Source organism: Cuculus canorus, chromosome 23, assembly GCF_017976375.1.
Source record: "Cuculus canorus isolate bCucCan1 chromosome 23, bCucCan1.pri, whole genome shotgun sequence".
NCBI classification, from domain to species: Eukaryota; Metazoa; Chordata; class Aves; order Cuculiformes; family Cuculidae; genus Cuculus; species Cuculus canorus.
The window spans coordinates 1,673,517-1,690,348 of NC_071423.1; the positions used below are offsets into that span (position 1 = coordinate 1,673,517).

A 16,832-nucleotide genomic window follows, 5' to 3' on the forward strand; every position below is an offset into this window, starting at 1 on the left:
TCAAACTCTGGCTTCTCATTTAAGAACTGTTGTTTCCAAAGTGACACAGGCCACAAAAATTCAATCAGCCTTCCCAGGCAAGTTTTAATAATTGGTAGCCATCCTGTATATTTTATTTATTAGAATATTATGCACAAGGAGGAAAAAAATGGTCTCAACCAACAGCCCGTTTTACTCCTGACCGATCCAAGACAGAACAAGTATAGTTCTGGAATCCTTAATACAGTTCTGGAATCTTCAAAATAAGGAGATGGAGCTGTTGGAATGAATCCAAAGGAGGCTACAAGGATGATCCGAGGGCTGGAGAACCTCTGCTAGGAGGACAGGCTGAGAGAGTTGGGGTTGTTCAGCCTGGAGAAGAGAAGGCTCTCAGGAGACCTTATAGTGACCTTCCAGTACCTGAAGGGGCTCCAGGAAAGCTGGAGAGGGGATAGGACGAGGGGCAATGGGTATAAACTGGAGAGGGGCAGATTGAGACTGGACATAAGGAGGAATTTCTTCACTATGAGGGTGGGGAGGCCCTGGCCCAGGTTGCCCAGGTTCAAGGCCATGTTGGATGGGGCTTGGAGCCCCTGATCCAGTGGGAGATGTCCCTGCCCGTGGCAGGGGGTTGGAACTGGATGATCTTTAAGGTCCCTTCCAACCCAAACTATTCTATGATTCTAATTTGACTTTTGGGAAATCCATTCAATTTTAAAGCCGGTGTGCGGGTTCAGCATGGAAGATGGTCTGAAAGCAAGGGCTTGGTGTTTCACAACCAGTTCAAGCTCATGGAAGCACAGGTTGACCCTCAAAATATCCAGTTCACTCCAGTTACGCACACCCTTTCCTGTTTTGTGTCCCCCCAGGAGGCTGAGCCTCTCGCTGCGTTGCAGAACTGCAACTAATGAAACTCTGCCCAAAGACAGAATTATTCAGCACATCAAAAGGCAGTTGTGCATCAAAAAAAAAGGGTCTGTCCCTAATGATTCAGCTCTCTGCAACAGAGCGCCTGATGGAAAAGACAAAGCATGAAGAAAAAGAAGAGGAGAACAAAGAAGGCTGGGAGGCTGTTAATGTGGAGGTGGCTGTAGTTTAGGTAACAATCCTACAATGAAAGCGGTGACTCACTAAGGGCATTTGAAAAGAAAAAGGCTGGAGGAAAAACGTCTTTAAAATCATTTTACTTTAAGCAGAGAAAATGATAAGAAGCCCAGTGGGTTGTTTTGTTCTGCAGAGGATTAAGTGCCTTGCAATGCAGTCATTAGATCAGGTGCTGGGAGAAAGGCACCCGCGACTCTAGCATGGAAATCTGAATTAAAATGAGGATTCGTTCCTGAAGGAGAGCTCTGGTTGGCAAAGAATAAATTGACTTCCATGCAGAATCAAAGCTGCACTTGAAACTGAAGCGACTCGCAACCTGTCGGATTTGCCTTGCTGTCGAGATCTGTAGCCCTGCCTCCTCTCCATCTGCCCCACACCGAGAAACCCTCCATCCACTCTGGTGGGGGGGACACGCAGAAATGAACGCAATTCTGCACAGGCAGACATGACTCCCGGTTGGTAAAGGCACAAAACCACCTAAGTTCTTTTAAGTGAAAAAGTAGTTTCCACATCCGGCAAAATCTTGGTCTCCTATCACTTTGGGACATGGTTTAGCAGACACGGTGGCGTTGAGCTGACGGTTGGACTGAATGAGCTTAGAGGTCTTTTCCAACCCTAATGATTCTCTGATTTACCACTTAATCTGCCGTCCATCTGATAAAATGTTGTTCTTTTCCAAGCACAAACTAAAACCCTGAGACTTAATGTGAACAAACGGTTCGAACATTTCATGTTCAGACCTCGTCCTTTTATTTGCTCTTTAAACCACAACTTCCTGCCAAGATGGTCTCTCCTGATTTATTTTATTGTAATAATTAAAATGGCTGGATCAATAGATTCCCATCACGTTTACGATGGCTATTGTTCCTCAATGGCAACAGAGTTATTTGCCTATAATAAATGTGTTAAAGGCTGCACAGCTTCATCAGTTCTTACACATATCACTATAATGTTTCTCAGCTGTACATTCTTTTCAAGCATTCATCAAGCACAATCCTGTCCTGACCTGTAACGCAGCTCTGGGGCTACTATGTCAACCCCAGAGGGAAATTTCCTGTCTCCAAATTCCCTGTAGCATCCAGAATGGCCAAGGAACTCCAGGACTATTCTTCCTGTACGCTCACAGCTTATGGACCTTCAGCTCCACACACAGGTTACAAACCCCTCTCCCGCTTTGTACACCACAAGAACTGTGTCACTTGGCAGCTAACGGTGTTTGAGGAGAATGAAGAGCTCTGAGAAGGACATCTCAAAGAAATGACAAAACCTGTGAATGCACAGCACAAATGCACCTCTACGCAAATCAGACCCACAGCTGCGAAGAGATGTTTGTGCAGTAATAACTGCATTAGCCTGGCTTATGAAATTACCGTCTACCAGCTGAGATGGAACTGTTGAAAAGCACTTCTGAGCACCCAACTTCACCCCACAGCCAGCAGGGGCAGAGAGCCCACAGCCAGCCTGCTACTCTAGCTCACCAGACAGGCAGCGACTCCCTAAAACACACCAAGTTCCCTCCCCTGCATTGTGCAAACACATCCTGAGAGCCACTGAAACGTGCCACGGCTGCTGCCTTTCCAGTAGCGTGGCTCAGTGGCCGGGATCGGACGTACATCATGTAAAACCCCTGCTTACGATTTAAAATGCAAGATTATTCCACCCCTAATTTTCTGCTAAGCCAAAATGCGGTGCTGTGTTTCCGCAGCTGCTCCGATCTGTTGTGTCAGTGCAGTGACTGCGCACGGACGCAGACAAACCCCTCTTCAAGCTGTTTGCTCATCAACGTATCTCTCTGCTGGGGCGGCACAATAGGATTGCTCTGATCTGAGACAGAAGGCAGTGACAAACTCCACAAAGCTCCATTCTTTCACATGTCTTTAATCACTAGTGATGCTCTTCATACCAAGTCATAATTTCCCGCAGCAAGCAGGGAGCTGGCACTGATTAATGGAACGCATGTCCTGCACGGAGCCACCAAACCCTTGTAATCAACCTGCGCCGTGCAAAGCATCCGCACGCAGGCACAGATCACAAAACGGTATTGTTTGGTTCTAAAATGTGGCAGAGCCTCATCATTCCAAGTAGCACGAAAGCATTTCATTAATTTTTGATAGTACAGCAAGTACAGTACTTGCTGCACGGAAGAGAAGGACCTGGGGGTGCTGGTTGACAGCCGACTGAACATGAGCCAGCAGTGTGCCCAGGGGGCCAAGAAGGCCAATGGCATCTTGGCTTGTATCAGAAATGGGGTCACCAGCAGGGCCAGGGAGGTGATTCTCCCCCTGTACTCAGCACTGGTGAGACCGCACCTCGAATACTGTGTTCAGTTCTGGGCCCCTCACCACAAGAAGGATGTTGAGTCTCTGGAGTGTGTCCAGAGAAGAGCAACGAAGCTGGTGAGGGGCTGGAGAACGTCTGACGAGGAGCGGCTGAGAGAGCTGGGGTTGTTTAGCCTGGAGAAGAGGAGGCTGAGGGGAGACCTTATTGCTCTCTACAACTCCCTGAAAGGAGGTTGTGGAGAGGAGGGAGCTGGGCTCTTCTCCCAAGTGACAGGGGACAGGACAAGGGGGAATGGCCTGAAGCTCCGTCAGGGGAGGGTCAGGTTGGATATCAGAAAAAAATTCTTCACAGTAAGAGTCATCGGGCACTGGAACAGCTGCCTAGGGAGGGGGTCGAGTCGCCTTCCCTGGAGGTGTTTAAGGAACGGGTGGATGAAGTGCTGAGGGACATGGTTTAAGGGAGTGTTAGGAATGGTTGGACTCGATGATCCAATGGGTCCTTTCCAACCTTGTGATTCTGTGATACAGCTTTAGGGCTTCTAAGATCAGAACATAAGCCCTGCAAAGACACAACCCAGTTCAACGCTAGAAGAACAGCAGTCAAGTTTGTTCAAGCAGTATCAATATGTTAACTGGAGAAACAAATTGAATTTCAGAGCAGGTATCATGTGTCCACGCTGCTCTGGTTTTACAAATGAGTTATTATCTGAGCTCCCACATCTGAAACAAAGCCAACAAAAGCTGCGTCCCACATGCTCTGGCTAATCGGACAGAAATGGAATCATGTAACTAACACCCCATTCAGACGGGATTTGTAGTGTTGGGAGACCCAAGTGCGCGTAGCCCTGGTATTAATGACGGCAGAACCACAACCTGGATCTGGCACAGTGAGATCTGCCAGGGAAAAACTGCGGGACTTTGAGAAGACTTTCCAGGCCAAAATGTGCAAATGTCCGGTCAATTCTAACCCCCACCATGAGAAAGCTCGCAATTCCACCTCCTCACAGACAGCAACTGCAGCATGAAAATCCCTCCTGCGTGAAAGGAGTTGAATCGTGAGGAGGCAGAAAGTTCTCTCAGCCTTCAGCAGGGTTTTGTTTTGTATATAAAGTCCTTTTAAAAAAAAAATCCTAATGAGAAAATCCAAGGCAGGGAATAATAATGCTTTGGGAACAGAAGTGTCATTTCTTCATGATGAGGGTGGCGAGGCACTGGAACAGGTTGCCCAGAGAAGTTGCGGCTGCCCCATCCCTGGAGGTGTTCAAGGCCAGGTTGGATGGAGCCTGATCCAGTGGGAGGTGTCCCTGCCCATGGCAGGGGTGGAACTGGATGGGCTTCAAGGTCCCTTCCAACCCAAACTATTCTATGATTCTATAATTTCAATGCAAGAGTTTTGGTATCTGATTCCCAGGTAGGTTCAAGAGCTTCTGAAAACCCTTTCTGCTCCAATATTTACAGAGAGCAGTAGTATTAACACTGGGCAGTAAACGCAGACATGAAAGCACAGGTTTCCTGGGTGCCTTGTCCAAATCAGTGGAAGTGTCTTATCAACCAGCTTTATGTAAATCTTCTACGTTCCACCTGCTCTGGTTTGGACAGTAGAAGGAGTGGGATGATTTGAATAGCAGCGTCAGCTGCCTCAGAGCGATGTGCTAAAAGCATCCACCAGCATCAGGCCGGCTGTCGATCAGAGGGTCACGGCTATCCCTAACCCTCACAGTTATGCAGGAGACCACGTGCCTAAGTCCAGAAAGGGGAAGGCTTTGTACGCTGCAGCAGGGACACTCTGCTCATATCCACGAGTATCCTCGCTCAGGCACAGCAGGGATAAGCGCAGCGCTGAGCTTCCCGCCTTTGTTCCGGTTGCACTGTCACCCCTGATGCTTGTGCCTACCTGAAATCCGTGTTTGCCCCTCCACCACGTCGTCAGCTCCTTTGGCGGCATGTCGATGACAGACACTATGTCTCCCACCTGCAAAAGATTGGGAACATCAGTCACAGCTTGCAGCGCAGCCAGCGGCGAAGCACAACTCAAACCACTGCATCCCTCTGCACCGCAAAAAAAGGGCAGAACTTGCGAGCAACGGCACCAACGCCAATCTCGAGCCAACAGCCCTTGTGAAACCAAACTGCCAGGTACAGAGTTTCTGCATTATACCGGATATAGCTGTCTAGAAGGAAACCACTCTCCAAAGCAAGAGGGTCTGGCAAGGGGAACAGAACTGTTTTCATCAAACCGCAGATGTAAGGAAGCAGTGATGGTGTGAAACTCTTGTCCTTGCCCATGGCAGGGGAGTTGGAACTAGATGATCTTTAAGGTCTTTTCCAACCCAAGCTACTCTATGATTCTATGATTCTTTGGCTGCTATTCTCAGGCAGCTGAATTAATTTTTACTCCATGCCCTGTATGTGTGTATGTAGGCATTGACCTATGTCTTCTGGTTTCCTTTCACAGCAAAAAGTTGTTTGTAGTTCACAAACTTCCCAAGGCATGCTTTTCACAAAATCATTGAAAGGTTTGGGTTGGAAGGGACCTTAAAACCCATCCAGTTCCAACCCCTCTACCACAGGCAGCGACACCTCCCACTGGATCCGGTTTCTTAATTAGAAAATGAATAGAGCAGAGATGGTGTGGGCTTACAGCAACAGGAAGGAAAGTGGCCAAAGAGATCAAACAGGTTTTCTGAAGCTTTACTCATTCCTATAAAACATGTAACAAGGCAACAGTTCAAAAGGAAATCAGCAGAATCCATACCAAATTCGGCTTGGTGGGAACTAAGATGTGCGTGGGCTCTACAACAGAAGATGGCCAGAGCAGGACGGGCAGGACCTCAAAGCTGAAGCCAGGGATGGCTTCATACAGTACTGCCCAGCTTTTAGCAGCTGTTTTACATCGATGGATCTCAGTGTGTTTGACAAGGAAGACAACACATCCCCATTTTTCAGATGGGGATAACTGAGACACGGGGAAGTGAAGTGATTTCCCCAAGGGAACAGCAAAGCAAATTCAAGCATATAACCATTAAAGAAACTGTAGTCACTGCAACGAGCAGAGAAACCCGGCACTTTCCTCAGGGCTGGGGAGCAAATGCCAAAGAGCTACTTTGGCAATTGCCTATCAAAAATTAACACCAGCCTAAACCAGAAGAGAAGTTGGGTCAGGGAACAGAACTTAGCATCGTAATCCAACTGATCATATTCCACTTCTGTTCTGCCAACGTTTCTCGCGGCCCAAGCTTGGGAAGCCTCACACGCCTTGGTTTCCCCGCTTGCCTACTGTGCCTCATCGCAACTTGCCGCACTCTGTGACAGTCGTCAGGCCCAGTCCACCTGGTGGCACAGAGCGGTATGATTTCCAAGCAGGGAGTGCCATCCTAAGGGCTTCTACTAACACTGAGACACCGACAGCCTATCGCTCTCTAAAACTACCTGAAAGGAGGTTGTAGGGAGGTGGGTGCTGGCTCTTCTCCCATGTGACAGGACAAGGGAGAACGGGATGACATACTCGTGTCTCTCTGATTGGAGCAGCTCTTGGGTGTACACCGATAGCTGCCGCAATTTGGAATACGAACCAAACCCTGGCAGCATGAGACTATCACTAGTTTTTACTTCCTGCGCTGCGTGCTAAGAATGTCATCACAGATCCTTTGGGCACTGTTTTCCTGTACGCTTTTTGCATCACACTGCATATTCCATCGACAGCACCGCTGCACGGAAACAACCAGAGCATAAACCATCACACTCTGGGTAGAACAGACAAAGGCCAAGTACCCAAGACTTTCATGGTTTGATCTCTCAGTTCTTTGCTCTACAGCAGCGACTACTCTGCATCAAGTAAGACTTTCAGCAGCGTTTTAGATTATCCCTTGCCCTTTAAGTACCAAACTCTTTGTCAGTCTGGTTTGTTAGTTTTCATGGGAGCAGAAGCTCTTAAAAATGGTTTTAGACACGGCCTTGCAAACAAGTGTGTTTATTCCTTTGGCGTGTGTCTACATACACACACCGAGGACAATCTTCCTGACCTGATATGACAAGCGTTAGAACACTGCACAGAACAAACTATGCCGAGTCTGCAGCTCAGAGGCCGGAATACTTGGCAGGAGCTGCTCCATCAGAAGATACTAAGGCCAAGGAAAGCTATATTTTAAAGATGACTGAACTCCTCCCTGTGTCCAACCCACTACAAGTTGAGTATTTGACTGAATCTTCTAAGCTTCACCCAACAAAACGTTCTAAAAACGTCTGACTACATTCCTGACGCGCACACACACACAGACACACATGTTATGCTCTTCCGTACATGACCACAAAGAATGGAAGCTCCTTCCGTTATTTACCTCGAAGGACAGTTCGTCTGCTGCTTGAGCAATGTATCTCTTAATAACATGGGCAGCAGCAATAGCCGGAACGTTAATGGATGACTCCTCATGGACTAGCAGGTGATTCCCCTTGTTATCGATCTGAAATAAAGAGCGGAGGAGACTGTGAGGCAGCTGAGGACAGCGAGGAGGCACTGCATCGGCTCTCGCACATGGCAGAGACTTCAAACTGATTCACAGAGACAGCACAGCTCCGGGCGCCCGAGGAGAGCAGCACGGCAAGATAGCGCAGGGCACAGCACACACACAGGAAGGGGAAGAACAACCCAAAGAGAATTTCAGAAGGTCGTACGTCCCCACCAACTAATGGAAAATGCTCCATTTGCACAGCTTTGTGTACAAACAGTAAGATGACACTGAATGGCTGCACCTCCCTTTAACACCATATCCCATCGCTTCTCCTGAAGGGCTTAAAATGGCAAGAGGGACAAAAATTCCCTACAAGGTGGAATCAATGCTCAAGAAAAGGCACTGAGATAAGGAGTAAATGCTGTCAGACTGAAAACTAGTGCTGCTTTCAAATTACTCCCACTCTTTTATTTCTTTATTTAAGAAAACAACCCCCTTGCTGCAATTCAGTCGACTCTCAAAATTCCTACATTTTTACGCCAATGTAAAATCTTTAAGATTCTCAGTTAATCAAAAAGGTTATTCTGCATTCAATGTTCAATCACAGAATACAGTTTGCTGTAATCTCTAAGTCTGCTGTGTTGCTGTGAGCTCTAGTTTCATTTTTCTCTATGACTTCCTTCCTCCCCTCACGCTGCGAAGGTCTCCAACGTTTTTCTCCTCCTAAAGGATTTCAGGCTGATGAGGATATCAGCGGGGAAAATTGCAGGAAAACGCACTCAATCCTTATCACAACCATTTAAAAATGAATTGCGACAGTCTAATAATAGCTGTTTCTATTCTTGGTGTGCAGCAGGATCATCAGGCAGTGGAGCGACACACACACCTCTCCCCAGTCTCCCCAGTCTCCCCAGCACCAGCCTGCTGGCACAGCCAGGTGGTCTCCAGCACTTGGCCCCATTCTTTCCTGCCCTCGCCACCCAATAAGTCTATTGTTTAAGACGGCAGAAGACCATTAAGAGAGAAACCAAAGCTGCAGCTGCAGTCACAATACACAAACAGTGCCGCTGCAAGCACAAGGCAGGCTCTGTTGTGCAGTTTAACCGACAGCCATGGCCGAGAGGAGCAGATAATGTTCATTGTTTCTGTGGCTACCGCAAGGGAAAATAAAGACAAATAAAGAGGGCAGGCAAACACCGTAACTGTGAGAGCTCCAACAGTGTTAGAAACTTGCCATGCTTCAGTATCGCCCTGCAAAAAGGAGCGTAAGGATGTGTGCGCTTTCTGCTACCTGTTACCAGGAGCCTTCAGCCCCAAACTGGACCGTCCCAGGTGATCCATCACCCCAATCGCTGCTTCACTGGAATTGCCACCTCCTTTTATTCGTGAATACCAGTAGAACGATATGGCTTTGGGTGACAAAATCCAGGCAATAGGGGGAAACAGCTCCTATATTTCCATATTCTTAACACTGGATCTGACTCTGCTCTACACCTCCTGTGGTCACCTGTACCCCAGTCACAGGGGAATAAAGCTTTCAGGACAGCATTTCAGCGACACCACTACGTATAGGATTAAACCTCTTTCAGGAAAGGCAGGAGAGCACATTTGTGGCTTGCTCCGCTGCTAAGGTCAGGAAACAAAGAGTAATCTAAGCTTCATACTGTACCTCCATCCATGTGAGAGCCGGCCCACAGTTTATCTTGTTGCCTGCGATGGCCGAGAGCCGGGACAGGTAAGCCATCAGCATCTGGGTGACAAGCTGGAACAGAAAGAATCAGTCATCCAGTTTTTCTGTTAATGCACCATTGTTTGCAGAGACTTCTTCAGGCCTGGACAGACCATAAATTATCAATTGCCATAGGCAAGTGTTAGAGAAATACATCTCCTTAGGCTGGGAAAAGTGTCATTTGAAGAAGGACAACAAACAACACAGTGTTATAATGATTATGCCACAAATGTGCAAAGAAGTGGCTCCCCATGAAAGCAATAATGTTATTTTTATAAGATACACAGATTTTGATAACTTCCCTTGCCAAGATACCCTAATTCTAAAGCCTTCCTCTCATCACGAACTTCATGGACAAATCACTTGTGTTCACAGAATGGTTTGGGTTGGAAGGGACCTCAAAGCCCATCCAGTCCCACCCTCTGCCATGGGCAGGGACACCTCCCACTGGATCAGGGGCTCCAAGCCCCATCCAACCTGGCCTGGAACCCCTCCAGGGATGGGGCAGCCACCACTGCTCTGGGCACCCTGGGCCAGGGCCTCCCCACCTGAACAGCAAAACATTCCTTCCTAAAATTCAATTTCAATCTCCCCTCTTTCAGCTTCAAACCATTCCCCCTGGTCCTCTCCCTGCTCTCCCGGATCCAGAGCCCCTCCCCAGCTTTCCTGGAGCCCCTTTCAGTACCAGAAGGCTGCTCTAAGGTCTCCCTGGAGCCTTCTCATGCATCTGAGAACCATTTAGCAAAACAAAACACTGCTGCCATTTCCCCTCAACTTGCAAACCGCGGCAACTCCGACTGACCCCTTGGCAAGAGTAATATTTCAAAGAGTAGAGAGGATTTTTAAACACATAGCGATGTCCCTTCTCTAACAGTACACTTGCTTTTAGTGACGAGCAGCTAGCGAGGTCTCTCCAAAGCTTCTCAGTGGCAGCGTTATAAAGCAGTATTGTAGCCCAGAGATTGTAGTACTGTTTAAAACATTGTTCTCCTCAAACACCTGCTCAAATGTGGTCAATTCAACATCAAAAATCCAGCACGAGATGCCACACAGCTGCAGAATTACATTTCACAGAGCAGCAGAGCTCTCCAAGAGCTTTACATCTTCTGTGCTTACAGATCCAGTACAGATTTTCAGGCTCATGCTATAGAGTAGGTACTAAATCAATTGTACAAATAAGGTTCTACGAGATAAGGATGCTCAAATAAACCCAGGAATTCATTATCCTGAATATTCTGCTGAATTTAAGACACTAGAAACTTTAAATTCTCTTCAGAAATAGCCTGCGTTAAACCAAAGCAAAGAACAAATCAGATTCTCTGATGAGCAACATTATCAACAGCATAATCAACCCTATATTCAACAGCAAAAGCCCCGTAGACTCCAGTGGGGCACTGATTCAGCCACTGTGTGCTGTTCCAAAGCAATCAATGCTCAACACTGAAAGAATGTGAATTCTGATTTATAGATCCTAGATGGATTCTGCTGTGAATGCTTGGAATGGATTCAGATTTCTCATTTCTCTTTCCAGCTCCACCTCTCACGTCAAGATTTTTCTATACTCATGGCTTGACGGCAAGGGGCAAACACACAACCGCAGGTCCCAGAGATAAGTGGCCTGTGAGACACAGCGACGGGCACTGCCTGTCACCGCGATCCACACTCTTCCTGCAGACAGACTGAGGCCAAACGGTTTTGTTATGCTCTGTTGGCACAAATAACCTGTGTGGCCACACATTATATTGCCTCCCTCTCCACATCCTCCAGAGTGATGTAGCCAAGACGCACCTGCTGCCTCCCAGAAGATTCTGGACATGAATAAACCTCCAAATTATCAGCAGCCAAGAAAGCAAAGGAATTCCAGCTCTCTGTATTGCAGGTGAAATGAGTCAAGAAATGGAAAATACCTCTAATTCATTTAGAAAAAAACCACTCCTTAAGCTTTTTAAAACACATTCAAACAATTCAATACTAAAACGGTCTTAAAAAATCAGCTTCAGTAACTTTCAGTTCATAAATATAAGCCTAGCATTCCAATTGATATTACTCTGTGCTGCAGCGCTGGAACAGCCCGAGTTCCTAGGAATGTGAAGTTGCTCACAGTAAGCCAGGAAATATCCACATGATTGACAAAGTTTCCAAAGACATGAAATTCTTATCTAAGGTGCTAACAGCACAGCTTCTTTCCCGACACTCAGAACATCCATACATTCAGCAGCACGTTAATTAACTTGCAGGGCACTTATTTTCCTTTAGATCACTGAAATTAGGGGTACAACTCACGCACTGATCTTCTTACAACTGGTCAATTCCCAACTCTAACCCAGGTCACAGTAAAACTACTTTGTACATACTTGAAAACATCCTCCAACCCCTTGAGGTGACTGTAAATGTTTAGAAAGTCAACAATTTACCTCCGGGCTGTCCTTCAGCGCATCGGAGCGGGGCAGCTCGGAGAGCTGGGAGAAGCGCCGGTCATAGATACACAGGTGAAGATGCTTATCAAGGACTCTGAAATCTTCATAGCTCCGCTTCACGATCCAGCTCCTTCCCTGCACGAACAGAAACAAGAATTACACTTTTAGAAGCTCCTCACCCATTTGAGTCGGGTGAGAAAAATGAACATCGGTGCAGGAATAAGAGGTAGATGCGGCCATCCTTCTTCTCAAAACATTTGAAAGCGATGAAGGTGTTCTGGTAATATTTCCATGTTTTAATTCATCGGCAGCCGTTCACGTTCAATCCAGCTGTTAGTGCTCCCGTTTTAGTGACGTAACAGCGGGTTTGGATGTGGCCCAGCAGGATGAAATCCATCCCAAGCTTTTAGTTTCAACCTGTCTCACAAGGGTTCGGTAGCATTTTCAGACCCAAGGTGTCTTTGCACAAATGTAAATTACAAAACTGTTGTATAAACAGCATGAAATTAGATTCTACACCCAGCGAAGAACATCCAGTCAGGGATCTGAAGGCAGAACTGATGCCTGCAAAACCTCCGCTAGACGCCTCAGGCAAGTCTTCAGCTGAATTAAAAACACAATCCATGATGAATAACACTAGCTGGAAAATTTACTCCTGAGCGCGTATCATTTCCCCAATTAAAATATTGACAAGATACACACTGCTGCAGGGGACAAGGAAGAGACCATGGCAGCGCAGAGTAATTCGCTTTGTGAAGCTTTTAATACCTAATGACTGCTTCTAAACGCTTCACGGCCTGTTATGATCAATAAAAAATGTTGTAATAATGCAGCAGTTTACAGGTCAAAGCACTTTACGAGCAGCCATTAATCCTCTCAACCCTCCGTGCAGCCCCTAAAATGAGATTATTCCCATTCCGCAGGCACGGCCACTGACTCAGCACCCACGGAACTCCACGAAGCCTCCTCACCTTTTCCAGTGCAAAGCGTTCCTTGAGTTTTCCCTTCCCAAAACAACAGCATGGCAGGATTTAAAAGCAAAAAAAAAAACCTCAATAATCATTACACGTTGTGCTCCACGCTCCACGTGAAGGTGTCTCCTGAGGGAAGGGAGGAGGAGAACAACCACACATGCAACAGATGCCAGCGGGGCCGGACAATCCCAGGTGCTCCTCCAGCACAGTGATGCCAGCGCTCAGAAGAAGACGTCAGAGGGAGGAATTCGATCGCTCCAGATTCCAGGGCCACTCAAAGGCAGGGCCAAGGATTCAGACTGACAGAAGGATGCCTGACGAGCAGCACAGACCGCAGGGAAATGCATGGTGGAAGAGAGGACACGGCACCGTTTCGGTTTTCTCTGAGAGAAGGAGCTGTGAAGCATGTTCCCAGATCTCCACAACTACAGTTGGAGTTCCTGACCCAACGCTCTCTTCACTTGGGCTACAAAAAAACCTTGGGCTATTTAGACTTTCCCAGCGCAATTCTGCTATATTCATTTATTTATCAGGAAATCTATAAGCATCACTTTTCTATTAATAGCCAAAGCCTGTAAGGAACTGTGAACGTAAAGCCCACAACATTAGCTCTTTTCTGTCTGAGTTATTCAAGACAACTCCAGACACGTCCATTGTACCCATCAACTCTGCTCTCCCAGCACAAGAAATCACCCGTGTTTCACCACCCTATGGAGATGGTTCCTGCACAGGACACAAATGTTTTGTGATTTCCACCAGTTCTCCGGTTGTACTGTTTGTCGAAAGGAGAAAAACAAACCCAGGAGTGCAAGTCCATAATAATTAATCTTCCAAAAGCTGACAGCCTTGCCAATATCTCCATCTTTTGCAATTAAGCAGCGCTCGCTCTCTCACTAAGTTACCAGCGTGACCTTCAGCCGAGGGAGGTTTAGTCACCAACGCAAGAAACAATCGCCTGAGAGAGCGCTGCAAGCCTGGTTTTGCTCCTGCCCGCTGCACCAAGCAGGACATTTCAGCACAGCCTCACATGCTGCCCACACAGAGAACAAACCTGTTTGCTACCGATTGTAAATCCATCTGCAATTCCATGCTATTTTAATTTTAAACATTAGATTCTACACTTGCAGCCTCTTCTTATCATGAATTAAAGAGTTAAACGCACGAGAGAGGAACGGCTGAGGTCAGCAAACCCTGAGGTGTGCAGGATCTGCACTGTCGAGATCTGTAGCCCTGCCTCCTCTCCATCTGCCCGACACCGAAAAACCCTCCATCCACTCTGATGGGGGGACACGCAGAAAGGAACGCACTTCTGCACGGACAGCCTTCTCCTTTCTGCTTCTGAAACCCATCCCTCCATCCCAGCGACAAAGCTCCTAGCAGCTACAGCGAGGAAGTTGATTAAGGAGCAGAGCCAGCTTACCTTGCAACACCACCCGTGCCTCTTGCAACGGTTGTTACCTGCCTCTTGCCCCACCGGCTCTCCGAGAGGTTCTTCCCGCACGGCACAACTCCTCACGGAGCCGGCAGGGAGCTGAGCGTGGTGCAGAAAGGTAACCCCGAACCACAGCTCCTGTACCTTAAAACTGCAGCAGTTCGGCAGCTGCTAAGCAACCAGCCGAGCTATCCCTGCGGAAGCGGCAGCAGCCTCCATGAGAGGGGTGGTGCACATGCCGGGAGGCCAGCGTCGCTCTCGCCATTCCCGAGGAAGCCAACCCAACGCCGGGAATCGCAGCCCAGCATCGCACGGGGAATCACAGCCCAGCATCGCGGGCTCTCGTGCAACAGGATCGCAGGATGCTGGTGGCATCTCAGAATGACACTGCACATGATGTGTCAGTCCAGAACTCAGTCTCCACAGCAATAATAGAGATTTCTATCCAGCAGAAAGTTATTCCAACACCCGAGATGTTATCCCAACACCCTAGATGTTATCCCAACACCCGAGATGCGAATATTTCCTAATATCTTACAGTTTTAAGTCTGCCATAAGTAAACTAAAAAAGCATACGTGCTTTAGGTTGTTCTGCAAATTGTATTAAGTAAAGATTTGGCAGATTTTGAGCCCCAGTGGCAGATTTTTGAGCAAAAATAAATACAGATGTATTCACAAGGTGTGTGGTTAACTTTACAGGAAAGGCTCCTGATCAGGGAGCACAGGGATAGAAGAACGGGGAACGGTTTTCAGCTGAAAAAAGAAGAGACCGAGACAAGATCTTAGGCAAAAATGTTTTGCAGTGAGGGTGGGGAGGCCCTGGCCCAGATTGCCCAGAGCAGTGGTGGCTGCCCCATCCCTGGAGGGGTTCCAGGCCAGGTTGGATGGGGCTTGGAGCCCCTGATCCAGTGGGAGGTGTCCCTGCCCATGGCAGGGGGTGGAACTGGATGGGCTTTGAGGTCCTTTCCAACCCAACCCATTCCATGAATCATTGCAACAATCCAGGAAGGATCTGGGCCACGTTTAGTGCTTCCCCTCCAATCTCCAGTACAAATCACAAGACAGTAAAGCCTACCTTGTCCCAGCCAGCTGTCAGAGTTGCGCAGTCAAAGCAGCAGAAACAACAGTGACCTCATCCAATATCAAAAATACTATAATGTTCCATTAGATCAATATAAAAATTGTACATCTCGCTCCCATTTCCTGCAAATCCTAAAGTGCCAGAAGGCTTTCGCAGAAAGGTGCTTTTTTAATTTAGAGAGTTAATAAAATAGTAGAAACACGTAAGTGGCCGTTAAGTTGGTCTCATGTTCTTACGTTTGTTTTATAGCAAAGCTAAACACTATTGGTGCTTCAGGCACATAATATTCATACGGCAAAACTGCCTTCTTCACGTTGTTAATGATTTCCATAAATCATTGCTCAAATCAATTTTTGATCTCCCTCTAATTTTCCAATTCAATAATGACTTTTCTATTCTTTAAATATTGATGGTCCCGATTCAGCGGAGCACATGTTTAAATCCTATTAATTTCAATGGGACTTCAGAAGAGAGGTGAAGAACACAGCCAAGCGACTGCCCGTGGTCAGACCGTCAATTACAAATCTGAGAAGGAAGAGTTCTATAAAGAAAATCAAGTCTCAAATGAAGATTTCAATAATGCCATAAAGTAGTTCCACGACCTTTGAAAGGAAAAACTGACCACTGGCTTAAAAACCAACCAAGAAAATCAAAGTATTATTTGGAATTTCGTTTTACGTAGAATTATAGAATAGTTTGGGTTGGAAGGGACCTTAAAGATCATCCAGTTCCAACCCCCCTGCCATGGGCAGGGACACCTCCCACTGGATCAGACTGCCCAAAGCACCTTGGTGATTACAGAAATGTTCACAATGAAAAGCATCATCACAATCACGGAGTTTCACGCAAAATGGAAAATCTGGGTTCACCCCTCCTCTTACCGCAATTTCATCTGTTCTCCCTTACATCCTGCACACGGTGTAGGATGAAACATATGATGAAATGCTACTGAGATTCCAGCTTTCTCCAGAGAGCTTCTTATTTTTTTCTGATTATCAACGCAAGACGAAATATTGTGCTAAAAGAATTATTTAAAAAAACAAATCATTAAACTAGCGGTAAAGGGTATAAACTGGAGAGGGGCAGATTTAGACTAGACATAAGGAAGAATTTCTTCATGATGAAAGAGGGGAGGCCCTGGCCCAGGTTGCCCAGAGCAGTGGTGGCTGCCCCATCCCTGGAGGCGTTCAAGGCCAGGTTGGATGGGGCTTGGAGCCCCTGATCCAGTGGGAGGTGTCCCTGCCCATGGCAGAGGGGTTGGAACTGGATGAGCTTTAAGGTCCCTTCCAACCCAAACTATTCTATGATTAGCAACGTCTGTACCGATGATTTAATTTCCACTGAGCCAGAGATTTGAACCTTCCTTACACCGAGATCACAGATGATACG

The 16,832-nt window shown here is 47.1% G+C and overlaps 1 protein-coding gene across 8 annotated transcripts in view; it reads right to left on the reverse strand.

Moving 5' to 3' along the window:
• Nucleotides 1-16,832, reverse strand: part of ARHGAP32 (Rho GTPase activating protein 32) — a 274,980-nt gene that overhangs the window by 75,255 nt on the left and 182,893 nt on the right. For all 8 annotated transcript variants that reach the window (XM_054086884.1, XM_054086883.1, XM_054086888.1 and 5 more), the window contains 4 exons: nucleotides 11,954-12,091; nucleotides 9,480-9,572; nucleotides 7,700-7,822; nucleotides 5,257-5,334 (listed from right to left, as the gene is read on the reverse strand). In XM_054086884.1, the coding sequence (XP_053942859.1) occupies nucleotides 5,257-5,334; nucleotides 7,700-7,822; nucleotides 9,480-9,572; nucleotides 11,954-12,091 (432 nt within the window). The remainder of the gene's footprint in view (nucleotides 1-5,256; nucleotides 5,335-7,699; nucleotides 7,823-9,479; nucleotides 9,573-11,953; nucleotides 12,092-16,832) is intronic.